The following is a 26,889-nucleotide window of genomic DNA, read 5'->3' as shown; positions in this document are numbered from 1 at the left end:
AAAAATAATCTTTTTTCTTAAATTAGTGACATCGTTTTAAGAAAAATAAGTAATCATTTGAATTAATTTTTTATTGATAAAAATATTAAATATAACATTTTATTAAAACATATTAAATAATTTATATATTACATTTAATAAATATAACATGAAACACTAATATTTAATTAATGTATTTTATAACTAGATAAATAGATAGACAAAACTCAATAAATTTTTAAATTATTATATTTTAGTGTTTTTTCCTATTTATGGTTGTATTCTTTATTATTTTAATCCTTGTTAACTCTCGTTATTAAATGTTTACATAGCAAATTGTTGCAGAGGTTAGCATTGATATACGTGAACCTTGACTAATCCTATATGAGTTGTCCAACGTTAAGACACAAGTGCTACTTTGTATAAAAATTAATGAGGTGAATTTGATACAGCGATGGTTTTAGTTTATGTTTGAAAGATAATAAGAATTTATATTTAATCATTTTTATTTTTAAATGTACAAAAATAATATATTTATAATATTAAATTTATAAAAAATATTATTTACAAAAAATTTATTTTGTTATAGAAAACCTGTTATTACAATTTTCGTCCATCAATTTGTGAAATGACGTACTATCAAGCATTTCTGACGTGGAAAATTATAACTCAAATAAACAATTATTAATAGGTTATTGAATTGATGATTGATTCTTATCTCTTTCATTGTTCTTTCATCAAATCCATTCAAGAGTGTTGAAAGTTGCAAATGCCTATGCACGGAACCTCTCTTTTAGTGCCTTCTGTTAAAGAGTTAGCAAAGCAGCCAATGATTGAAGTTCCAGAACGATATGTTCGTACTAATCAAGATCCACCTATTCTATCCAACACAACCTCTTTTCCACATGTTCCTGTCATTGATTTACATAAATTGTTGTTTGAAGATGCAACTGAGCTAGAGAACCTCGACCATGCCTGCAAACAATGGGGCTTCTTCCAGGTTTGCCTTATTCACCTCTTTCAATTAATTGCATTTTTCATTAATTTTCTAAGAAGCCAAAGCTATGATACACAATCTCAACGCAAGTATCGGATATTACGACTATGTCTTTTCTCAAAAAACATATGATCCCATACATTTAAAATATATACAAAAAAAAAATCATAAAATATAATAACTGAAGATTGTTTTTTAATACTTTATCGATAGAGTATAATAACGTTATCATGATCATTTTTATGTAAAGAATTTTAAATTATACTAAAAATTGCTTTCCGCTCTTAAATACTTTATCCACACAGAGTAAGGGTGTTGATGAAGAAATTTGTGATATGTAAACAATTTACATGCAACTATTTTTTATCAAAAAGATATGAGAAAATTGAAATTGTGTGTACATCAACTATATACACTTTTGCCAACATTTTTGGTTAAACACTCATGATGAATATAGCATTGAAGACATTGCTGCATATGCATAATTTTATTTGCTTTGTACTAATTTAGTTTTAGAAATTGATTACATCTGATTAATCATGGAGTTAACCACTCAGTGGTGGAAAATATGAAGATAGGAGTTCAACAATTCTTCAACCTTCCAATGGAAGAGAAGAAGAAGCTTTGGCAAACAACAGAGGATATACAGGTGTTTGGTCAGTTGTTTGTTGTATCTGAGGAACAAAAACTAGAATGGGCAGACATGTTCTATGTTAACACATTTCCATTGCATGTTAGGAATCCCCACTTAATTCCTAGTATTGCCCAACCATTCAGGTTGTCTCCATCTTTCAGTATACGTGTTAGCTACAAAGTCTACATCATTGGCTTACTATGTTGGTAACTCAGATTCTGTTTTGTTGCAGAGAAAATCTAGAGGCATATTGTTTAGAAGTAAAAAACCTTTGCATCACAATCATTGGCCTTATGACAAAAGCTCTTAAGGTTGGAACTAATGAATTGTAGAGTTATTTGAAGATCCAAGTCAAGGAATGAGGATGAATTACTACCCTCCATGTCCACAACCCGAACGAGTCATTGGAATCAATCCTCATTCTGATTCTGGTGCCCTTACCATCCTTCTCCAAGTCAATGAAATGGAAGGTCTTCAAATCAGAAAGGATGGAATGTGGATTCCTGTTAAGCCCCTATCTAATGCTACAAAAGCATTCATATAATCACGTCTTTTAGAGTACAATTTGATACACCACTTGAGTGTTCATTAAATAAGCTATTTAAATATTGGCTTATTCCATTAAGTTTATCATGAAATTTATGAAGATAAGTTGAAAACAACTTATTTTGATAAGCTATATTAAGAAGCTTACTAAAATAAGCTAAAAAGAGCTTATAAGAGTCATAAGTTATTTCCTTAAACTCTTCTAAAAGGTCCTTAATCATTTAGCATTTAAATTGTCTTACAACAACGTAAGTTTAAGAAAAATTGGAGTATACAATAAACATTATGCTTTTAATAATTTTTATCCATATGGTAAACTTTTTGGCAGATACTAACCAATGGAATTTACCGGAGCATTGAACATAGAGCAACGGTAAATTCAGAAACGGAGAGGATTTCCATTGCCGGATTTCACAGGCCTCAAATGAACAGAGTAATAGGTCCAGCACCAAGCCTTGTCACCTCTGAAAGACCCGCATTGTTCAAAAGAATTGTAGTAGCAGATTACATGAATGGATTCCTTAAACGCGAGCTACAAGGGAAATCATACATGGATGTTATTAGGATCCAAAACGAGATTGGTAAATAATTTACGGCATAGGACTGCTTGAAATGGAAAGATAGAACAAGTACAAGGATTAATAATGCTACACATAGCAGCTAATGTGCAACAATTGTTGTTCACACATATGCACTTGCAGCTCATGACTTCAAGCTGAACATAACATACCTTGGAGTTGGAAGTAAATGAGGGTTAGCTAATTTATATTATTTGAAAATCAAATGCAAATTCTTGAACTAGTTATCTGAAAGTAGCATAGGTGTGTATCCAACCTTGTATTTATATTCATTACATAACATAATGGTTTTCGTAATCAAGTTTAAATTAATCACTTATTCAATAAGTTATTCAAGAATGAAGTTGAATAACCACTTTTACATGCAATTTTATTTGGTACAAAAGGAATGTAAATAACAAAAAGAAAAGGCAACAAACTGGTCTTGAGATTGATTTGCACCAGCCTTAGCTAAGAAATCTGTGCATTGGTTAGCCTCCCTCAGGACATGAACTAGTTGGATCATCCATTCTCTATTCATAATAACAGTTATATAAGCCAAGAGAGCACCGTATTCATGGAAGGTCATACTGGCTGCATTATGGATCAATTGATGAGCATCCAGCGAATTCGTTTCACAAATCACTAGTCTAGAACTACACCGTTTGTAGGTTGTGGCTTTAGCAAAACCAGCATAAAAATTGTTATGTTTAAGTTAGTACAGCTGGTGAAAAAAAGTACAGAGATTTTATATCTTTTAAAAGATAACTTGTAAATTTCAAGTAACATTTAGTTTATTTTATGTCTTTAATTTTAAAATATTATCAAATTTATATTTATTCATAATAAAAAATTTGTCTTTCTCTTACTTCTTTGAAAACCTCCTCTTCCAATGAGTGAAAAAATTCTATGCAACAAAATGTTTTTGGTATAAGACCTCTTTAAAAGACAGAATACTCCGAATAACCATTTTTATTATAATTATTTTCAAGATTTTATCTAAGATGTTAATTAAACGATAATAATCTAACGGCTTAGACCAATAAGTACTGGTTTTCACCTTTATAACATATTCAACATTATAAAGCTAAAATTAAATGCAGAACACTGTTGTTTTGGATGTCCAACATTAATTTTTCTCCTTCTATGTATTAACTTGGATTCTGTCATAATGTTTTAGACAGCAACCAAGATGACTGTGTTTTGAGTGTACACAACTGAGGCTCTGGTCTTGTTAGCAGATGGCTATGATTGGCAAACAGGTTGGAACATTTATGATTGACTTCATTAATAAGAACCTATCAATTCAAGTTGGTTTGGATTTCTCATTACTCAATAGAGCTTGGTGGCAGCCTTGAATCCCACATTTATGTCTGGATGGCCTCAAATAGATGTGAAGGAAATAGTAAAGGAGAGAGAGATAGATCAAAATACCTAATTTTCATTGTTTATTTTGAAAAAGAACTAGTTTTTCTTTTCTATGCATAGATTGATAAAATTATTTTTTTTAATTAAAATTTATAAACTAATACAAGAATAAAATATGATTTTTATTGGTAATTTATATTTTAAAAAAAAACATCTTCAATTAATAAATAAGTTTGTTTTTTTTCTCAAAGTAACGAAAGTTTTTGTGCAATTTCTATTTGTCGCAAAGAGGCTAAGGCAATATGTTTATGCCATGCCATAAACATACGCAACATCAATACTTATTATATACACACGGTCTTATTCATACTCAAGTGCTTGTTAATTAAGGTAAAACACTAAGTTTAATTACTAAGTAGTTTGCTCTACAATTAACCAAAATAATCTATTAATTTACTCTTTTTTAAGTATATTCTTTTTTTAAAATATTTGTATTTACTTGAGCTAAGGCGTTATAAAAATAATATCTATCTTATTATTTAGTCAATAGCAAAAAAATAAGTTAATTGTTGATCCTTTCTTTTTTATTTAAAAAATAATAATTTATTAGTTAATATTAATTTTTATAATATAAATTATTATATGTTTTTATAAGTTTTTACTGATTTTTATAATTTTATATATAAATTTTAATAAGTCCGTCATCAACTCACTGACTATTAGCATGTTATCCGCTCTTAAACAGGTACTATCTGAATTAAGTTCTGATATTCGACAAAATCTAATATGATACTATCTGAATTGATTTAAATTGAATCAATTTTTGTTTTCTATTTTATTTTGTAAGATAGTATATATGAATTTATAACTCCTCTTTCTCCACATTCAAACTATTATGCCATGGATTTAGGCTCACTAGACCCCCATGGGCAACCTGACCCGCATCAAGTGGGCCCAATTTGGTAGCCCTCAGGTCAGGCCCAACAACTTGCTTCTTTTTTTGGCGTCTAAATAGAAGCTCAAACCCATATTTTACACTTCTTAGTTTGTTACCAATTTTGGAGTTAATTCAAGCTTCAAACTCATTTAGCTGGCTCTACCTTCAGTATAAAAGGTTAATGAAAAATTTTGAACAAAAAGCTCCATTGTCTATCATCTAAATCCAAACATGTTCTGTGAAAGAATTTAACATAGGTGATTGTTGGGCAGAAAAAAATTACATTATATAGGAGCACCTAGCAAGCATCAAATCAAAACCATGAACAGATTCCCAACAATAAAAAAATACTTTAGCATTTCTCCTTCTGATTGATCAGACTCAGTGAGATCCTGTCTTTACATTCTTTAATACATTTAGTGACCAAACCTATTTTAATAAAATAGACTTCCACTTAACATATGATACATATATTCATTCTTGAAAGGAAAGGAACATTCCATGAATACTGCTCTACTTCCTCCAACCTAGAGTCAGTCCTCTGCAAGGGAATGTGACTGCCCCCCCAAGGCATTGACACCAGGACATTGCTCACTACTATCTCATCTAAAATATATTGCAGGGTATGGTGGTTGTGGCCTTCAAGTTTGGTATGTCATGTGCAAGACTCTAAGCATAGTTATTTCCATTTGACAAGAATGAAAGCCAAAATACAAGCGGGGGCGAAGATGAAGGGTGTCTAGATTAAACATCAAAGTTCAACTTTCATCTGATTTGCTGGCACAGTACCTACAAAAGCATGTAGCAAAGGTGATTTATTTGAGAAAATGAAACTTACAAAAAAAGGGCTTGTTTGTTGGGGTGTGTATACCATTACCATCAACATCTTGGCTACTCAGGGGTGCAGTTGTTGCAAAGCTCATTTGTACAACATTGTGAAGCTCATCCTCCCATACATCAGGCAGCTATGGCAAATCGCATCAGAATATGCAAATAGAATATTGTAAAATAAGGTCAGGAAAAACATAGGAGAAATGCTATTTCGTGTAAAGGTAGGTAATCACTATATAAGTAAGGCCACGGTAACTCAAATGTAAGTATGGTTGATGCATTACAGTAATCTCCAGCAAAAAATGCAATCCATAAATCTGTCAATTTTAGTTGTTGTTGATATGATGTAGCAGCGTTTACTCGTATAAACATCAAAATTATGTGAAAAGGAAATTACAGCACTCACAATTGCAATGGAACAATACCTGATTTGGTTCCTTGAATCCTCCACTCAAGGGTGCTAACTGTGGATGAATGGTTCTTCGAAGGATATCTGATGAGTTTGGCATGTTTGGAATAATTGGCTGAATCATCCCTGGTTGAGGTGGATGTAATGGAGGAAAAGCCATAGACATCTCTAGAGGAAACCCTAGTGCAGATGAAGGACCGGGCCGTTGTTGAAGAATCTGATATAATAATGTTCAGAATGAATCAAGCACTCGTGAAGAGTATAAGTTTTTTCTCACTCACTATGCAAATAAATTAACAACTACTTACATCTTTAGCAAGAAGTCCTTCAATATTAAAATCAAGTCGCGGATTTACTGTTGCAAGTTTCATAGACAAAAACTGCCAATAGGAAAGAGGAGGGTATGTCAATTTAACTTAAATAAAATTGCAAAGGTTTTTAAAGATACATGTCAAGTACCAACTGTATATGAAATTTTGAACAATTATCCTGCAATTTCATTCAAAATAGAACAAAGATGACAGTGCTAACATAATGAGGAGCAATCATTCAAAACAAGATCATTTCAAATACAAAGAAAATGTTATGGTTGTCAAAGTTTCTGATTAGAAATTCTATTGAAACATAAATGTTGATTCATACTATGTTGGAAGCAGAACCAGAACAACAGCATAAATCAGTTAGATGATTTAACAACCACTGATGGGAAAAATAGATAATCTTTCACTCATTACCTCAACCTGTCGTTGAAGTGACTGTACATAATTGATGATTTCATCAAGCATTACCGCCTTGCCAGTGACCTACGAACATCAACATATTCCACATTAAAAGGATGTGATACCCTCAAAACACTATAAGACACAACACAGTGAATTCTTATGGTTTGAAATTCAGAAGCCACCTTGCTGCATCCAGGTACAAGGTCTTGAAGAAATTTCATCCTCTCACTGATCTTTTCCCTCCTCACCTACAGTGAAAATCTAATTTAAAATTCTCCATTCAAAACCATTTTTTTTAACAACAGATAATTTCAAATAGTATATTACTCTCTCTGCAAGGCTATGGCTATTGGTTGCTTGACCCCGGCGAGCTCGAACGTGTATGTATTCCTCCTTGGGAGGATCAGACGCTTGAGACCCCGGTTTGCCATTCTTCCCAGAAGCCTTTGTTGTTGAAGTTGGTTGTTGTTCTCCCTTCTGTTGACACTCTGAATTGTCCTTTGCACCTTCACTTGGTAACTCTGGAGCTCCATTGGCTTTATCATTATCAACATCCTACAACAAGGAAAAAAATCAAATGGATAAGGGGAAATAGCACATCACACATAGTTGTAACACAATTCACAACCTTACCTGTCCACTTCTTTTCCTTTTCTTTAGTCCTTTGATGGAAGGTTCCTCACTAGTACCCTCCAGCATTGGAGAATCATCCTGGCCGCCACCATCATCACTAGATTCAGCTCTATCAGACTCATTAGCTGACCTAACAAGGGCTTGCTTCCCTTCATCTTGAGATACAGCATGATTTTCACTTCTTTTATCATTCTTGAGAGGGCTTCCTTTAGGAGTCAAATGCTCAACAGATGAAGGAACATCTTTTGTGGCTTCCACCACATTGAGATCACTTTCCTGAGATTGTCCTACAGTTACTGATTTTAACCCATGGCCTGCAGGAGCATCCCTTGTTCCATGCATTGTGCCACCACTCCCAGCATACAGATTCATGGATTGAGGAATCCCATATGAGTTCACCATATCACCAAAGTTCCCTCCACTGAAACATGAGAATCTTGCAGCTCTCTCAATGAATCCAGAATCAGTTGGAAACTGAGATAAACTCTGAGGAAACATCCCTGGTCCATTTGGTAAAAAACCATCCCCTTTCAACATAGAATTTGCAGGGTTCCAACCCATCTCAAGTGTTCCGTGATGATCCTGACCAGCCCTTCCAAATCCAAAGCTTTCTTTTCTGATTCCACCTGTGTTTGAAGAACTCCCATTATTGTGAACATTACTAATGTCACAAAATCCCATGTTTTGGGAAGTGGTGGAATGGTCCCAGAAGTTTGGACCAAATGAGTCCACCATTGAAGCAGAGGAACATGAAGAAGAACCAATCAAATCCCCTCTGCTTACATTCATAGAATTTCCCATAGCAACCAAACCTACAGAAGAATTTGCAAGATTGGCACCTCCAAATCTCCAATCCGAAGGCAAACCAGTAGAATAACTCATAGGATCCTCGTTTCTATCTAGCTCAAACTTTTCTTTGTCACTCATATCCAACTCCTCTTAATAAGTGATATCAAAGCAGCCACCAGCAGAGTCTTTCCTATGATATCTTCAGAATAACTGATAATGATATCAGAAAAAAAATTAACACAAAGGACCCTCAACAATGGCTAAATGGTAGCTAGCTGTTACAGCATGAAACAATTATCAAAATTGGAGCCAAATTTCAAAGAAACTAACAAATGAAACTTCACAAGTCCCAATATAAGTTAAACAAACATGAACGCCCTAGAAAAACAGAAGTAACTAGAAACTTATCCAGGTTTGAACTATGTGAAGCTAAAAAGAGAAGGTTAGAACCAGAAAGAAAAAAGAGGTAGCAGCTTCAGTTAATGTTGTGAAGAAATTGCCAACGGGCCAAAACAAAACCCAAGTACCCAAAAGATGTACCAAAGCTCACACGAGTTTGGCAGCTACCATTTCCAAAGCCAACACTGAACTTGAAGTACCAAATTTCATAAAGAAGGACCCCCCAAGAGAGAGAGAGAAAGGCTAAAAAAGACTGTTCAAAGAAAGAGCTGAAAAGAAGTCCATGGAAGCAGTCAATTATGCAAAGAACATTGATTTCAGCATAATAAATAACCCCATTCAAGCCCTAGTCAGAGTTGCAGAAACCAACCCTGCTAGAGAGAGAGAGAGAGAAATAAAGGGCAGGAAAAAAATAAAAAAGGACCCAACTTTAAAAGTGGGAAGAGAAAGATACCCATTTCTGATCCTGTGCTACTTTTGGCACCCTGCCTTCCATTCAAGCTTTTCCCTCAAATCAAAACACTTTATTCAATTTGGGATTTCTTCAAACGCCCTCCTTCATTACAAACCTGCCATTCACTGTGCCAGAGAGAGAGAGAGAGAAAATAAAAATAAAATAAAATAAAACTTTAAAGCTTGGAGCTTTTTAAAGGGAGAAATCTAAAGCTTGGATTTTTTAGAGAGAGAAAAATAAAGGGTGGCAGAAGGGAAGAAAAATACAGCTAACAAACCAATGTGTATTCAAAAGAGAGTGCAAAGAAAAGAGTAATGGCAAAGACCCTCCATTTATATACCTCACGCTCACATAAAAAAGAGAGCTTTTGATGATTAACCACCGCCACAATCACTGTAAAATACTAATAAAAAGACCTGCCCCTTAAGCTCTTCTTCCTCAACTTTGAGAAATTAATAATCATTGTTTTGTATTGTGCCTACTTTTATTTTATATTTTGCAATTTTTATAACTCACCAAATGTGCAACTTCTATGTGATAATGATATCAGTTTGAGCTAGCAACTGACATTGCCAACTCTTACCTGGGGTGTTTTTCTCTTATCTTATTGAATTGTCCTTTATTACACCTTGAAAGAAGTGCATGAAGGATCTTTAATAAGGGTTTTCCTTTGTTTTTGGTCAAGGCCCCGAAATCTAGCTGGGGTCATGTACTCATTTCTTTTTTCGCCTTGTAATATTAAAATTGAATTCTAAGCAAAAAACAACTCATATGGGTCTTGCACCGTGGATTATTATTAATGTTAGATGCATTGTCTAGGTTCTTAGGGAGAGAGGGAGAGAGAACATCAAAAGAAGATACATTGCCTGTGGCATCTATTTCTGATAAATAACTTCGCCATCTTATGCATCATACTCTCTTGTTTGTTTGTGGTGCCTATGAAATTAAAACACAGAAAAACATCGGTTTTGTAAGTGTCTTAACTTATATAATTGCAAATTTAATATTTGATACATTTTCTTACTTCTCTCGTCAAACAGAAAGTCACAAAAGGTTCATGCCCAGAAAGTTCAAAGAATTTTGTTAAAAGAGCTTTAAGTTTAGAAGGTAGAGTTCAACTTGTTGAGGTCAAAATTTATACGATAAGATTTTATAAGGGTTTATTTTTCTAATTGCGTATTATTTAATATGAAATGAGTAAATAAGTAATTTAATTTTTTAAATCAATCTTTACATTTATAATATAATACTTCAATTTTATTATCATTCGAACTAGTTTCTCAATTTATAAAGTTAACAGTAAGTCAGTCTTTTCGAAGAATTAAAATGAGATATAAAAAGAATTTAAGTTTGTACAATTTTTATAAATTTATAGCCTAAATTGTGAATAAATAACAATTTCAAAGATAAAGTTCCACATTTACTGGTAAAAAAATGCTATTATATTTTATCATTTAAGTTTATATATCCTCCTATTCGTAAAAAAAGCAACTTATATATTTTAAAATATTAATTGATTTTTTAAAGAAATATATATCACGTTTATATGAAAAGAAAAAATTATAAGCTGAATCAGCAATAAATAAATAACATTTCTCTTGTTGAAAACTAAAATGAAGCATATAGTTTATAATTATAAGTACAGTTATCTTTAGCAACAAATAAATTGTCGTTGCCCCGTCATATTCTTAGAAATAGTAGTCAAGTTGGTATGAAAGAATTTGCAATTAATCAACTTTCCTTTATCTGCATAATTTTTCTCATTTAATTTCAGTTTTATATTTGTGGATATCTTTTAATAGAAAATTATTATATACCATTATCATAACAAATATCTTTTAATGGTATGAAAATAGCACGATGAACAGAATTTTAACACAAGAAACATCAAATTGAATTATTATTCTTTTCTCTAATTTTAATTTTAGTTTTATTTATTTATTATTCAATTTAATCTTTCAAATTATTATTTTTATTACAATTTCCTTCTAGTTTTACTTTGTCTCTTAATCTAACAAAAGTTTTTAAATAACCATGTTTTAGATTAATTTTATATTTTATATTTCACCGTCAAACCATTATTTAAAACTCTAAAATTGCCACTAAAAATCTTATTAATTTCTCACAAATTATAATTGACTGACCTATTATTTTTTTACATTTTAAACACCGAATAACTACTAAAGTCATTATTATTCATTTAATTTCGTATGGCTATCATTATCACTTATAATAATTTTTGTTATGCACTTCATTTACATTACATTTTAAAATATTTTCTGAATTGGTAAAAATTAAAAAACAAGATTAAATAAAATTTGATATAAAAACTTATTTAGAAAATAATTAAATAAAAATTTAAAGTAAAATTCAAAAGAAATGTAGAAAAACAATTGAATAAAAAATTAAAATATCAAACCAACATCTAAACTAAAATTAGAGGATAAAATTTATAATTTAGCTAAAACATTAGGAATTACGAAATTAGCTTTAATATTTAAAAATTAAAAGCATTGTATTTTTTTGTCTTGAAAATATTAATTTTCTTTTTTACAGCTGTTGTGGAGGTAGGGATAGTGATACGGATAATAAATACCCACTGTTTGCACTTGCAAATAAGATCCTATAATATATTCACTTCATACTTGTGCTCAAGTGAAAATAAATAGAATTATTATCGTCTACAGGATCATGGATATTCATGAACAATTATTAAAAAAAACTATAAAACATTTAAAATATATTTTATTTCATAAAATTATTATTAAAAAATAAATTATTTAAATTATCAAATAGCACAATATTATATTTTAATAACAATAATACATATTGAGTCAATCACATATAAAATACTCAAAAATAACAAAGTTATATAATATTTAGTTTAATTTACGTAAGGATCTATTTCCCCTTATAAATACTCCAATATCAGCATTCACCTTATTATTAGGTGAGTAAAGAAAATTTTATTTAATAAGATGTTTACAGTTTCATTCAAATTTTTTTCCTGAAAAGGATAATTTGAATTTAGTTGGATTCGAATATAATTTGAGAGTGAATCACAGAATATTATTTCCATCTCGGTTAAAAAAAAATTACTATTAAATTATTTTATTTTTCAAAAAATTATTTATATAATTTTTAATATATTTTTAAATTTAGAGTATGTAATAGCTCAAAAATTGAAATAAATTTGTTCAAAAATAGGAAAAAATAATAATTAAAATTATAAAAAAATAAATTATTGATAGAGAAAATTTTAAAGTTTAAAATAAATAGAAGTAATATATCATATATTGATATAATACTGTGATAAAATTTAGTAAAAAATAATTTTATATAAGCATACTATAAAAATAATATATTTATTATAAATGTAGTTTTGATTTAATTTAATTTTAAGAATGAGAACTAAAAATTAAATTAAAACAAAATATAAAACGTAATTTTTTAAATTTTTGGTTTCATCAATTTATAATTTTTCAGGTCAATTTAACGATTTAGTTTGTTTTTTCAACATTCTCGCTGTTAAAGTTGCAACCATTGTTTATAATTTAATTTTAAAATTTATAGTTTTATTTAGATGTTGTATATAATTCCCTTTAATGTAATCAACTTAAATTTGATTATCCAAATTTTCCATAATCCTTCATGTTGTGACCCAATAGTAATCAACAAAGTAAAATAATAACAGAGCAAAATTAACTGCATTAAATTTAACAGCTTGCTTGCTACAGCTTCTTACTACATCAGACTGAGAGTCACCAGTCTTTAACCAGATCCATTAACTTGGTGAAACTTTTTAGGAATAGGACCTAACATATAGATCTTCATGAACAGTGGGGAAAGTAAAAGAACTCTTACAAGAATAGGGGAAGGGTAAGAATACACCACTTTTAAATGAATATGTCTCCATTTTTTACAAACATGGACTGACCCTTTTTATTTTTCTTTACTCTCATGTCATTATTAGCTCACATTGGGAACTGTATTCACAAAAACCTAAGGATTAGAGTAGTGAAATCTGTCACCGCACCGTTTAGTATATATGTAAGACCCTAATACTAAGTGAGGTACTCAACCCTTAGATTTAAACAGCACATTGCTAAGAATATCCAGTACTACTAACATTAATAAATGTAATATTTAGTTTGAGATGTTCGATATTAAAAAATCATATCAGACATCAACTGATTTTAATCAAGACAAGTTAGCACATTTAAATAAGTAATAATTTATTTGCTTCCTAATACAAACTAGTGGAAAGAGAAAATTTTTCCTTCCAGCACACTGTATTTGAAATTTTATTTTAGTTTTTTAGAAAGTGGGTAAACTTCCATTGTTGGTGGATTGAGTTAAAATAAACAAACACAAAAAAAAAAGAAGATATATTTACATGACTTGAACATAAAACTTTACTTAGGAAGGATTAAGTTTTTGTCCATTTAAATCAATAGACATTGATATGTATTATTAAGTGTACGGTCGGGGTTTATGTCTGAGAAGCAAAAAAGTGGATATTGCACACAGAACCTGGCATGGTAAATTGTTAATCGTACAAATTAGTGGAAAGACTTTCTTTCTACATTAAATATATGAAAATCTCGTATGTATCATACAAATGAGTACATGGTATGAGAAACTATAGACAGACATGGAGAGGGATATAGTCCAAGGAAGAAAATATTATAAAAGCCAGCAGCCTTATAGAAAAGGGATTTGATTCCTTAGTACCATTTCTCCCATTATGTATTTGGGAAAGGCCAAGAACTGAACAAATTGGGTGTTGCCACCTGTATATGATGGTTTGCCATATTATGTGGAGGCCCTATTGATTGGTGCCATGTTAAAAAAAAATTAAGTAATGCACTTTAGAAATAGTATATCAATTTAATAAATATTGTATTAGTAACTAGTGAGACTAGTGAGAGTTGGTTCATGGTTGGCATGGCTCTGCTTTTGGAAAAGTTAAATAGCAAGCAACCAAATCTCATCCAAATCAACGTGGGATAGGAGTTGGGGATTCGAGATCTCTTAAGCAGAGCCCTACAATTTTTTAACCTGAATCAAAGACTGTTAATTAATTATTACATCTTCTCTCTTTCGTTTTATGGCCCCACATAGCTTATGTTATATAGTAACAATTAACACGGTTCAAGGCATGATGGGATTATGTCCTAAAATTATCATTCACTCTTGTGCTATAATCATTTGAAAAACGCATGTTTGGAACTTTTAATTACGTGCATTTTTATATACTTGTACGTCTTACTTAGCTTCAATTATATAAACATGCTTTTGCAGTGATTTTTATCTTCAACACTTTTATCAAAACCAAAATTATTGATGTGAATATAACAAACAGTATTTGGTCATTCTTTGTAATGCAAAGGAAGGTGACTTTTGCCTTTTAATTTCTTGAAGATATTATTCCTTGTAAAGATATGATTCATCATAAATCCTTTGGTGGGTTGCAGCAAGGTTTCTCGGTTAATTCAGATATAGCACTTTTTTGTTGATTCAGTACTGGGACTTCTTTTTAAATAGATAATAGCCTTAGGCCTACCTCATTCTCCATCTATTTTTCGGTACTTATAATTATCCAACAGGAAAATAATCATATTAAGCTTGATCAAAATTTATTCTTGATTAGTAGGTTTGTCCTTTTTTCTTTGCTGTTTTTTGGGTATAGGATGTGACCAGAGTTAACTGCATATTCTATTATCATTTTCTTTCTTTGTGAACAAACCTGAGTGTTCATTAGTAGATGTGACCCTTTTTATTCCTTTTTGGCCTTATGGATGTGACCGCAGTTAATGACATGTTATATTATCATTTTTCTTTATTAGTGAACAAACCTGACACTCAGGGCCCTTGAATGGTAGCAAACAAAAACGCCTGTTGGTTTTACCTTGCTGCAAAATGGCATGATACATATTCCTTAAAAAGTTTGATGAATTTCATGCAGAATGCATGATTGCACAGCATGATGAGACTTGAATTATTATTACTTTCAAACTTTTTCCAATCCCTTTTTGGCCTCATTTTTGCCTCAATGTAAATTCTACTGGAAAATCAACTTTTCAAATTTGGAGAATATGCACTATAGAAAATGCAAGGTTCTTTATTCCTGTACTTTCTCCTTCATTTTCACTTCTCTCTCACTCATGTGAAAGTAATGTAAGATATGGGGACCCCTTCACCCGCTTCTCTTAGCTTGAGCAATTTTGTGGTAAAAGAGTACTGCAATTCCAAACTCTTTGTCCCTTGCAAGCAATTGAGAGTATCAAAAGATATTAAAGAGCAGACAATAAGGCATAGGTAAGAGTACCCTTAGCACAAAACTGGTATACATAGTTCCTTTAAATGTGACATTTTGTTTGGTAAATGTCAATTCTCAGTTACATAAGCCTTTAGCTTAATTGTACATTGTGATTAATTGATTACTCAAATAATATATGTATGGTGGGTGGATAAAAGACTAGCAAATCTAGCCCTTCTCTTTCTCCTAAATTGTGCTGCCTACCATGACCAACCCACCTGCATAGAAGAGAACTTGTGAAATTTATGTGAGATATTAGATACAAATTACTGTTATTTTCCTCACTATGGTTCGGACTTGGAAGCCTAAACTTGTCGGTGTGTTGAAAATAGATAGAGATAGCGAGTGAGAGTAGAGCCTTAGTGTCAATGTCATTGATGCTTAATTGGCAACAGTGTACCATTTATAAGAACAATGAAATCAATGTTATGACATATTTGTTTAGTCACAAGTATTTATCTAACCTACGGTACTGTATTTTTTGCCTCAGAACTTGTCTAGTATCTGCAGCTTTTCATTTTTCTATATTGATAAGAAAATACTTTGTTCACCATATTTAAACTACATGGCAATTCTAACCGTAACTTATCTTCTAATATAATGCCTATTACATATCCACAAAAGAAACGTTACCAATTTTGCTTCTGGTTTAGTTTTCTGTACATTCATTGTTTTTGCATACCAATTAGTGCACCTGCTCTGTACAATTAGTCCAAAGACTTGCCCAAAACTTTAATTAATCTTGTAGTGTAATGGGTTGGACTTGGAAGGAATGTTCTGTTCACATGATTCTTCGTTTTATCTGCTACAAAAAGATTTGCCCAAATTTCAGATTTTTTCCATAATTAGGGATCACTGTCAAAATCTCACCCATCATTATCTTTTAGATTATGAAACTACATAATCATTTTGACCATATGCTTTACAAAATAACCTTTATTGTTCGGTTTCAAGCTCAAAGACTTGGAGAGAAATTGATTGGTATAATTTGTGAAATATTAAATATCCTTTTATGTGCACAGTACAATCAATTGAATTAATGATCTTATGATTGTTGGTTCAATAATCAAAACTCCATGTCCAAGATGAGCTCCAAATTCAAGTATCATTGTCAAATAAAGAATCATTTGAAGAATAAAAGCACGGATCTTTATCTACTTTGGGCAATATCTCAGTAGCCCATCTAATGAAAGGTCACAAACATTTTTCCCACCTTTATTTTTTTGGTTTTGGTGCATTCAAACGAATCTTTCTCATCAAGGTGAACCAGTGTTATTTTGACAGCAGGTTTTGTCACTTTTAATCCACCTTGGAGGTAAGCCGAGAAAATAAAAGAGTCTGACTATATGTTTGTTTGGATATTTTGGCAGCAACTAAAATCCAAAAGGGCTTCTAGATTAAGATTATTGAGTGCTAGGTGTAGACTTTTCAATGTCATGGACTTTCCTTAAAAGGGTGTAGGATAGTGACATCCTGTGCTAGCTTTAGAATCACTTCTTCAAAGGAATTGGAGGGTATCTTTTCTAAAAGATCCTTCAATAGTTTTTCATGTGTAGTTCATCTATGATTTCTCTGGATTCATTTCCATGTGCCACACAAAACCTCAATCAACTACGTGTCCGCAACACCTTTACTTCAAGAGGGGGCTCACATGGCCTCACCTCCTCGCTTTTATGAGCTTATATGAAGGTGACATGAGGCACATATTGGTGAAGAAATGACAAGTTTAGTTCCCATGTTTTTATTCAAAAATTTAATGCATACTTGAATGAGAACATTGTATTCTATATAACATACATTGAAATTTATTATAGGCAGTGATTCTTTCTTTCTTTTCTTTTCTGAATTTTTTTTTTCTCCCTTTCTAAATTCTACCTTAGCTAATGCTCCAGTGGCCTTTTCTGTTAAGAGGGTGGGGCAAGGGTGAAAAAAATACATCAATTGAAGGAAAAAGAATAACAAAATCCTCATTGTAATTATTGCAGATATTTTAAGGTCCAATACCCCCTTTGCATCCATGAAGTTATGATGATTGAAGAGGTTAGTGTTGGTGAGAATGCACTGTACTTGGCACCAACAATTTGTTTACTTTGATTTGATTAAAACCTTATGGTGGGATCCATAATCAACTAATAATAGTTTAGAAGTTTAACAAACGCCAACGGGCATTTAACAAAGGTAGCTATATTTTCTGTTTAGTGAACCATTTTCAGGACTTCATTAAAAATAATGAGTACTTCCTCTAAAATAAAAAGAAAGAAAGCAGAAGAATTATTATGTTTTTTTGGAAGTTGTGTGAACCACCGTTTGCGTAGAGAATTATTCAAAGGTAAATCTCACTTTGTTTACAAATAGGGAAAATAATAATGGAAATCATCACAATATTATTTTGTAAAATTATGATTGATGATTAATGATAATTGGCTTGCGTAAGGAATCTAATTATTTCATGTAAGGTTTTAGATAGTCCTGGAAAAAAATAAGTTTTGAGAAAGTTTTATGTCCTTAAATGGGACACCCAACTCAACTCAAATTAATCCGAGTCTAAAATGACTTTAAGATTCAAACAATCTCAAGAAAAAAGAATTGATAAAAGTTGTTATAGACTCTGTTTAAAAACTGTTATTGTATAATTTGGGTATTATGTCTCAAAATTATGGGTTTGAAGACAATGTTACATATATATATATGTGCATATACACACACATACATAAGTTTAGATGCCATGTTAACTTAATTCTAATCGAGAGTGCAAAGAATCGTCAAGGTGGTGCATGAATGAATTTTTAATCATCAATGCCATGATAACTTAGCTAGCTTGGATTCTTGTGCGTGAATGAATTTCGGCCATTAATGCATCATCAGAAGTTTCGTATTAGGGCTGTTACATAATTTGAATTTGCAAGAGTCATGTGTGGGCTCTACGAAGACCAAAAATTTATGGGCCATGAGATATCCAACTAAAACCGAACCTAGTCTTAACTTTCAAATGAAACCATCCATGTTGACCAAACAAAAACTGTTATCACCTAATATGATCAAACATCTTTCATATGGGAAGATCTTTGAATTCACCCTTTTCATAAAAAAAATAAAAAAATCTTGAATTCACTTGTTGAGGCATGTTTAAGTTGACTAGAAATAGAAATATGGGTTAAGTTTCAAACCACTCTCATTTAAGACGAGTCTTCATGATCTATTAAAAAAAGAATTCATATTGACATTTTTTATTATTATAATTGGGTATGTGACTATTAGATAATAAGTATTGAGAATTGACACATTAGTCAAGGAAATGGCCTGATTATTGCTTATAAAACTTAGATAATTTTCTTTCTATGAGGTAGTTTTTGAAAATGACTTAGGCCTGACTTTCAAATATTGTATTAAATCATATTTAGTTTGAATGTTGCATCCCTGCAAACTTCATACATAAGATGATCAATATGTGAAGGAAGTGCATTAAAGATGTCTAACCCAATTCTCCTATATATGTTAACTAACAGTGAGTTAGGTACAAATTCACGATGTAGTAATACACTACATTTTATATGATTTGTTTGAGATTTAACCAGGTTCTCAAGGTTGGCAGGTAACATTTAAACTAAATAAATAACTTTGGATTAAAGAAGACACAAGATTCATCAAACAGAATACAGGAGACACAAAAGGGATACAAGAATTTACTTCTTAGAATAAATTTCATCTGCCCAAGCCTTGACAACTTAGAGCCCAAGTAAATCTATTTCAAGTGGTGGTGAAATTGGTCTAACACGATGCAAAGTTTAGAAACTTAAAAAGGCATTCAACGGTCTAAATCAGTATATATTGAAAAATAATAATTATAAATAAAAAATTCTACTTGAAAGTGTTAGTGATGTTCTATTTATAATGCTTACATGGGTTAGAAATTGTACCTAACAGTGTAAGGCAGACTATAAAATATTGTAGACCCAAAACAAAAGCACATATATGACCCATTTCCTATTGTTGCAGGCCCTACAGGTGTCCATAAAAATTAATTAAAATACTCAATTATAAAATCAAGTTACCCATGGAGATATCATTAGATGTGCCCAAAATAATGTCATCGAGAGTTTTTGTTTTTTTGTTTTTTCTTCTAAACTCTAACTCTTTGTTGTTGGTAACACGGGGTCTTTTTTTCATAATTTTAAATCTTCTTATCTTATATGTTTATAAATTATTCTAATTACTAAATAAAGATTTAATACATTTTTATATTTTAAAAACAATATATATATAATTAATATTTACTTTATGAAACAATACAAAATTATTAAAAAATGCATGAGAGAATATGACATCAAGTTAAGAATTTTGGTGCTCATGTTCAGTTTTTTTGTCAAAAAAAAAAAAGATGATCAAGTTTTAAGGCAACTTGTTCATTGTTGTGGGTGTAAATGTGCCTTTAAAATAACTCTACCCTACAAATATATTAAAGGAAGGGTGCAAATTACCTTTTCTTGACTAAATATCAAACAAACAAAGTCAACTTTCTCAAGAGAATCAAGCTTTTCATCGAAGTAATAAAAAATAAAACCTTATTCCCCATGTTTGAAGGTTTTATTCCAAATGAAGATAAAAGGAATAGAAGGATTGGGGATAAATCACCGAGGATTTCATTCCCTATTCAACCCTTTTCCTCTTCCCTGCCTAAAACATCATGAAAAATAAAACCTCAGTTACATGAGAAAACACTATTGGTAATAGCAACACCAACAAAGGAATCAGAGAACTTTGAAGACCATTTGAATAAAGAATCCACATCACATTTAGACATTAAAACCTCATCATTTTGCTCTGCCTTCTACAACACCTATTTTCCTTTTCTTTTTTTTTCTCCTCGTCTATTTCTGAGAGAGACACTTGCTGAAAACCAAACCATAATATGCACCCTATAAACTAAAATTCATTAAAAAAAAAATTTTCTTTGAACCAACAAATTGCAGCAAATTATACAAAGTGTTATCTATCTAATACAAAAATAACACTGAAATCTTCATCACCCTAACATCAATAAATAAATAATAATAATAATAATGAGACAGAGTAAAGGACCTACTGAATCAACCCATTGAATTACAACAACGCAGAGGAAAGCAATCAGAGAACTTTGAAGACCTTATGAGATAATAAATATCCACATCAGTTTCAGACATACTGACCTCATCATTTTGCTTTACTTACTGAACAGTATCAATCAATGATTTGGCAACAAAACTTACCAATTGGGGAAGGAAAAACCCTAATCCAAAAACACAAATTTCAATTGTCATGACTGAATTTTGCACCCCCAACAACCTGAAACTTAGAAGTCAGGGACTACATGCGTCGTGTTAAACAAGACAAGCGGCAACATGTTTTTTTGGTGGCTTTATTTGCGTTGCAATTGTCTTCGTCATTATATATACATGGCTGTTTAGGGTTTCGTGTTTAATTTTTTTTTACCCTTTTTTTTAACAAAATTAAGAAATTTATTTATTTCTATAAATTTTTTAAAAACTATCGTCAAAATGATTATAAAAAAGAGTCGGATTCGTTAAGTGTCAAACTTAAACAAAAATTTTGAAGCTTTGAACTTAGATGCAAACCAGTTTGGAGAAAAATGTGAAAATCATCCAAATCAACTCTTTATATATATATATATATATATATATATATATATATATAACTTGGTAATTATTATTTTAATTAATATGACATGGAATTATTTAAATAAATTGGACTTCATCATCTCTTTGGTTAAACTTTCAAGAGTTGCTTCAATTTTATTTTATTGTTTTTTATACATATCCCATAATAATACATACCTTTTTTTTTTTTTCATTTAACCAACTTTTAGCTTCAATCTTGCAAACCTTAAAAAGCTCTTTTTCAATTACTAATGTTAGATTATTTTAATAATTATATTATAGTGGCCTATGTAACTTATAGCATGACTCTAATTAATGATTTAATGTGATGGTATTTAAATATGAAATATAGAGTCATTGAGAGTGTAATTGTAAATACAATTATAAGGAAACTCTCCCCTCTCTCTTCATATAAATAAAAGAGCGATTACCAAATACGAGTTACGGTATTCTCTATTCTTTCACTTTCATGGTATCTGAGTGAGCTTACAGTAAACGTAAGAAATGAACTTTCTCTCAACTATCTGAGAGAAGCTGAAAGAAGAAGGAAGAGTTGGGAAAAATACCAAGGGATCAACGACATCAAAGAGAAAGGTAATATCAAGGAACAATGGATTCAGGTTAGTGCTCTCTAAACCCTTAATTGTATGAGAACCATATATTGTGTTGTGAGAGCAATGTAATTTAAGATCTCTAAGGGAAAAGGTAATTTCATAATAGTCATTGTATAATGGAAATTACATAATGGATTAAAGAAAAATCTAACAGTTGGTATCAGAGCAAGGTTGTGAATTTCGTTGATTCTCCATAAAAGATTGGTTCTCCGTTAAAGTTTTCTCCAAATTACATGAACCCTAGGTATTTTTTTAATGATTGATTGGCATTATTTTGATGTTGAATAATTGTTTTTGGATTCAATAATTGAAAACCCTAAGGTTTTGGAAGTTAAAAACATTGAATTTTGAATCTGTAATATGAGCAGGGCCATATATTAGTGATAGGGCCATGCATCAGGGAGCAGGACCACGCATCAGGAACATGCACAGTCATGCTTCAACGAAGCATGACCTTGCATAATGGAAGCACAGCCATGCATCAATTATAAGCACGGACTTGCATATTGTAAGCACTGCCATGCATCAAGTAAAAGAACAACCGTGCATAGGAATTTCACGGCAGAATAAGGAATATAATTCATAAAATATATAGATAATTTTAGAATTACATCAAAGTGAATTTTACTCACCAAAGTAATTAAATTCTCAAGTTAATTAATTTTAAATTACATTATCATTATGAAAACTTCACAATTTAGTGCTTAATTTTAAGGATAGCTTGTTAGTTACCAAAGTGGCCTGGCTTTAAAAGTTCTTTAAGCATTTAATTGCGTGTTGTAAATTATTCAAAATTATTTGATGCTATATGGAAACATAAAGAGTAAACAATTTAGCTAATTAATTATAAAGCTAGGAGATCGCCCAAAGGTGGATCATTGCATATGATTAATGACATTAAGGAGACATGTAAGCACTTCACAATATGTTTGTATATCCAAAGATGACTTGCATATTGGTTTGAGTGATTGGTTGTCAATTAAAGTTGTTTATTAGCATTATTATAGATAAATTGTGTATTTAGGCGTTACCCAAAGGTAAACTTAGATGCATAATTGATGACAGTTGACTGTCTCAATCCATTAAGTTTATTCAAAGTATAAATGTTTAAGCATGTGTTAAATATTTTAGTTTCTATGAATATGTATGGTATGAGCAATGGCGTAGTCAAGTTCAATGGGCTCAATTATGATGATTGGGCTGAACAAGTTCGATTCAAGCTAGGTGTTATGGACTTAGACTTAGCAAACATTATGGAACAAGAGCCTGCAGCCATCACAGAGACCAGTACTGAAGAGGAAAGGACTCTTCATGAGGCTTGGGAAAGGTCGAACAGACTAAGCTTGAGCTTGCTGAAAATGACTATGGCTGAAAATGTGAAGTCATCGATGTCAAAGACTGAAAATGCTAGGAAATTTATGACAAAGGTAAAAGAGTATGCACAATCAGATATTACTAACAAGTCCATTACAGACACCCTGTTGACTAAGTTGACTACGAAGAAGTTTGATTGGTCACGACTCATTCATGACCATGTGACTGACATGATCAATCAAGCGACAAAGTTAAAATCAATGGGCATGGAGGTAAAAGAATTCTTTCTAGTACAGTTCATGTTGAACTCACTCTCTCCTGAGTTTGGTTAGTTCCAAGTGAATTACAACACCATTAAGGATAAATGGAGCATACAGGAAATTAAGGTCATGCTGGTTCAAGAGGAAAAGAGGCTGAAGAAAGTGAAAGAACACTCTGTCCATCTCACAGTTCAAGAAGGATAAGGCCTTATTAAAGGTTCATGAAGGCCGAATCCAGAAGGGCCAGAGGTGCTTCTTCTGCAAGAAGACTAGTCACTTCAAAAAAGATTGTCCAAAGAGAAAAGTTTGGTTCGAAAGGAAAGGTATATATGATGTTTCAATATGCTTTGAATCAAATCTTATTGAGGTACCTAAAAATATCTGGTGGTTAGATTCTAGTGCAACTACTCATGTGTCACATATAATGCAGGGATTTCTTTCGATTCAACCCATAAGCGGAACTGAAAAGTTCTTGTACATGAAAAACAGAATGAAGGCACAGATAGAAGGAATATGAACTTATAGATTAATCTTGCATACTGGTTGCTGCATAGATCTAGAAAAGTGTCAGTATGTTTCTGAATATGCTAGAAATTTGGTTTCTGTTGCAAAGTTGGATAAATTTGGTTTTAATTTTAAGATTGAAAACAGTACATTTTCTTTGTATAAACACTCGTACTATTTTGGATCTACTACATTAATTGATGATTTATATTATTTCAATCTTAATGTTAAATTTGCTGAATTTCTGTTTCATGTTGAGAATACTATTAGTAGTAATTTGAATGTGCGTAATGAATGCTCTGCTTTCTTGTGGCATCAAAGGTTATGTCACATATCTAAAGAAAGGATGATGAGTTTAATGAAAAGTGAAATTTTACCTCAATTAATTTTTTTTGACTAGGATGTATGTGTAGATTGTAGTAAAGGAAAACAAACCAAATACACATAAAAAAATCCAGCCACAAGAAGCAGTTAACTCTTAGAGTTGATACACACTGATATTTGTGATCCGTTTGTCATCCTATCTTCGGGTGGTGAAAGATATTTTATTATCTTCATTGATGACTACTCACGTTATTGTTATCTGTATGTGTTGCATGAAAATTCTCAATCAGTGGATGTCTTACACGTATTCATTGATGAGATGGAAAGACAACTAGATAGAAAAGTAAAGGTTGTGAGGTTATATAGAGGTGGTGAATATTATGGAAAATCTGATGAAAGTGGACAATGTTCAGATCCATTTGCGAAACTTCTGGGAAGTCGAGGCATATGTGCACAGTATACTATGCCTAGTACACCACAATAAAATGGTGTGGCTGAAAGGCAGAATCGTACTATCATGGAAATGGTTAGGAGTATGTTGAGTTACAGTTCTGTACCTATATGTTTGTGGATGTACGCATTAAAGATCGCTACATATCTGCTTAATAGAGTTCCTAGTAAGGCAGTTCCAAAGACTCCTTATAAACTGTGGATAGAAAAGAAACCTAGTTTAAGACATCTTCGTGTCTGGGTTGTCCAGCAGAAGTAAGAGTGTATAATCTATATGAAAAGAAGCTTGATGCTAGAACCATAAGTGGTTATTTCATCGGCTATCTTGAAAAATCAAAGAGGTACAGATTCTACTGTCCTAACCATAGTATGAGAATAGTTGAGTCTGGAAATGCAATGTTCATTGAAAATGGTCAGTTTAGTGGGAGTGGTAAAACACAAAAGGTGAAAATTAAAGAGACACGTGCGAAAACTCCTGTAGTTGGTGTCTCTTTTCCAGTTGTTGTTCCTCTTATTGTATCACGGTCACACAACATAAGGAGACAACAAGTTAATGTTCCAAATCCACAAGAACAACATATAGAGGATGAACCAGCTGAAAATGCGCATGTCACAAGTGAGCAAGAGGAAGGTGAACCACAAGATATAGCATTAAGGAGGTCTGTAAGGCAGAAAAGACCTGTTATTTCGAATGACTATGTGGTTTAATCACTTGAGCATGAATGTGACTTGAGTATTGATGAGGATTTAGTTTCATTTAAGCAAGCCATGAAATGTTACAATTCTAAAAAGTGGTTGAATGCCATGAAAGAAGAGTTAAAATTAATGAGTAACAACAAGGTATGAGATCTAGTCGAGTTGCCTGAAGGTTCAAAACGAGTCGGTTGCAAGTAAGTCTTTAAGACCAAACGTGACTCAAAAGGTAACGTTGAGAGATACAAGTCTAGACTTGTTGCTAAATGATACACTCAAAAGAATGGCATAAACTATAAAGAGACCTTTTCTCCAGTTTCAAAGAAGGACTCTTTAAGAATTGTTATGACTTTGGTGACTCATTATGACTTAGAGCTCCACCAAATGAATGTAAAGATTGTTTTTCTGAATGGTGACTTGGAAGAGGAAGTTTATATGGATCAGTCAGATGGCTTCATGACTGCATGTAAAGAAAGTATGGTGTGTAAGTTAAATAAATCAATATATGAGTTGAAACAGGCTTCTAGATAATGGTATCTTAAGTTCAATGATACCATCACGTCATATGGTTTTGTAGAAAACACCGTTGACCGGTGTATCTATATGAAGGTCAGTGGGAGCAAGTTCATCATTTTAGTCCTGTATGTTGATGACATTCTTCTTGCTACTAATGATGTTGGACTGCTGCATGATGTAAAGGAGTTTCTCTCTAAGAACTTTGAGATGAAAGATATGGGTGAGGCTTCCTATGTGATTGGAATAGAAATATTCCATAATAAACCACAAGGATTACTGGGATTGTCTCAGAAAGGCTACATCAATAAAGTATTAGAGAGATTCAAAATGGAAAAGTGCTCATCAGGGGTGGTTCCAATTCAAAAGGAAGACAAGTTTAGTGAAATGCAATATCCCAAGAATGAATTAGAGTAGAAAGCAATAGAATCTATTCCCTATGCATCAGCGGTCGAGAGTTTAATGTATGCTCAAACATGTACTCGGCCTGATATCAGTTTTGCTGTTAGAATGTTAGGCCGATATCAAAGTAATCCCGGAATGGACCACTGGAAGGCTGCAAAGAAAGTCTTTAGGTATTTACAAGGCACCAAGGACTACATGCTTACTTATAAGAGATCTAGTCAGCTGGAAGTGGTTGGCTACTCGGATTCAGACTATGCTGGATGTGTAGACTCAAGGAAATCGACCTTTGGCTACATCTTCTTGTTGGCTGGAGGTGCGATTTCATGGAAGAGTGGAAAGAAGTCCATTATTGCTACGTATACCATGGAAGCGGAATTTGTGGCGTGTTTTGAGGCCACTATTCATGCTTTATGGCTGCGGAACTTTGTTTTAGGGCTTGGTATTGTTGATAATATAGAAAAGCCGCTAAGAATGTACAATAATAATTCCGCAGCAGTCTTCTTCTCAAAGAATGATAAGTATTCAAATGGAGCAAAGCATATGGACTTAAAATACTTATCAGTGAAAGAAGAAGTACGGAA

The 26,889-nt window shown here is 31.9% G+C and overlaps 2 protein-coding genes and 2 non-coding genes across 8 annotated transcripts; 1 reads left to right on the top strand and 3 right to left on the bottom strand.

Moving 5' to 3' along the window:
* The first annotated feature begins 725 nt into the window (after positions 1–725).
* LOC113869696 (protein SRG1-like) lies at positions 726–2,130 on the top strand. The gene is made up of 3 exons (XM_027506146.1): positions 726–979; positions 1,506–1,753; positions 1,843–2,130. The coding sequence occupies exons 1-3, from the start codon at positions 749–751 to the stop codon at positions 1,940–1,942; spliced, it is 579 nt and encodes a 192-aa protein (XP_027361947.1). The 5' UTR covers positions 726–748; the 3' UTR covers positions 1,943–2,130.
* A 3,082-nt stretch (positions 2,131–5,212) lies between these two features.
* On the bottom strand, positions 5,213–9,686 carry LOC113868711 (transcription factor bHLH49-like). Of its 5 annotated transcripts, none has more exons than XM_027504546.1 (10): positions 9,522–9,564; positions 9,256–9,380; positions 7,614–8,612; positions 7,308–7,535; positions 7,163–7,228; positions 6,993–7,061; positions 6,567–6,638; positions 6,275–6,475; positions 5,896–5,983; positions 5,213–5,807 (listed from the first exon to the last, which is right to left on the bottom strand). In XM_027504546.1, exons 3-10 carry the CDS (start codon positions 8,538–8,540, stop codon positions 5,770–5,772), a joined length of 1,689 nt encoding a protein of 562 aa, XP_027360347.1. In that variant the 5' UTR covers positions 8,541–8,612; positions 9,256–9,380; positions 9,522–9,564; the 3' UTR covers positions 5,213–5,769. The 5 variants fall into 5 exon arrangements, with proteins under 5 accessions (XP_027360347.1, XP_027360346.1, XP_027360344.1 ...); XM_027504543.1 differs by lacking the exon at positions 9,522–9,564 and adding an exon at positions 9,596–9,686 and having other exon boundaries at positions 5,382–5,807; positions 5,890–5,983; positions 7,614–9,172; XM_027504544.1 differs by having other exon boundaries at positions 5,382–5,807; positions 5,890–5,983; positions 7,614–9,172; positions 9,522–9,543.
* A 10,634-nt stretch (positions 9,687–20,320) lies between these two features.
* Positions 20,321–20,398, bottom strand: LOC113870562. The gene has a single exon (XR_003505583.1). It is a non-coding gene; the product is annotated as a small nucleolar RNA R160 (small nucleolar RNA).
* Positions 20,399–20,696: 298 nt separating this feature from the next.
* On the bottom strand, positions 20,697–20,777 carry LOC113870557. The gene has a single exon (XR_003505579.1). It is a non-coding gene; the product is annotated as a small nucleolar RNA R160 (small nucleolar RNA).
* Between the last annotated feature and the right edge of the window lie 6,112 nt (positions 20,778–26,889).

This window comes from Abrus precatorius, unplaced genomic scaffold (assembly GCF_003935025.1).
Source record: "Abrus precatorius isolate BTA unplaced genomic scaffold, Abrus_2018 Scaffold6, whole genome shotgun sequence".
Lineage (NCBI taxonomy): Eukaryota > Viridiplantae > Streptophyta > Magnoliopsida > Fabales > Fabaceae > Abrus > Abrus precatorius.
The sequence above is the reverse complement of the archived record's forward strand: the minus strand, read 5'-3'. Positions and strand labels throughout refer to the sequence as shown.

Excerpts from the sequence above, each read along its gene's own strand:
- LOC113868711 (XM_027504543.1), bottom strand. The coding sequence starts at position 8,540 with ATGAGTGACAAAGAAAAGTTTGAGCTAGATAGAAACGAGGATCCTATG. Across the intron at positions 7,229-7,307 it reads GCCATAGCCTTGCAGAGAGA|GTGAGGAGGGAAAAGATCAG; the intron begins GTAATATACTAT and ends TTTTCACTGTAG. Across the intron at positions 5,984-6,274 it reads GATTCAAGGAACCAAATCAG|CTGCCTGATGTATGGGAGGA; the intron begins GTATTGTTCCAT and ends GATTTGCCATAG.
- LOC113869696 (XM_027506146.1), top strand. The coding sequence starts at position 749 with ATGCCTATGCACGGAACCTCTCTTTTAGTGCCTTCTGTTAAAGAGTTA. Across the intron at positions 980-1,505 it reads AACAATGGGGCTTCTTCCAG|CTGATTAATCATGGAGTTAA; the intron begins GTTTGCCTTATT and ends AATTGATTACAT. Across the intron at positions 1,754-1,842 it reads AGTATTGCCCAACCATTCAG|AGAAAATCTAGAGGCATATT; the intron begins GTTGTCTCCATC and ends GTTTTGTTGCAG.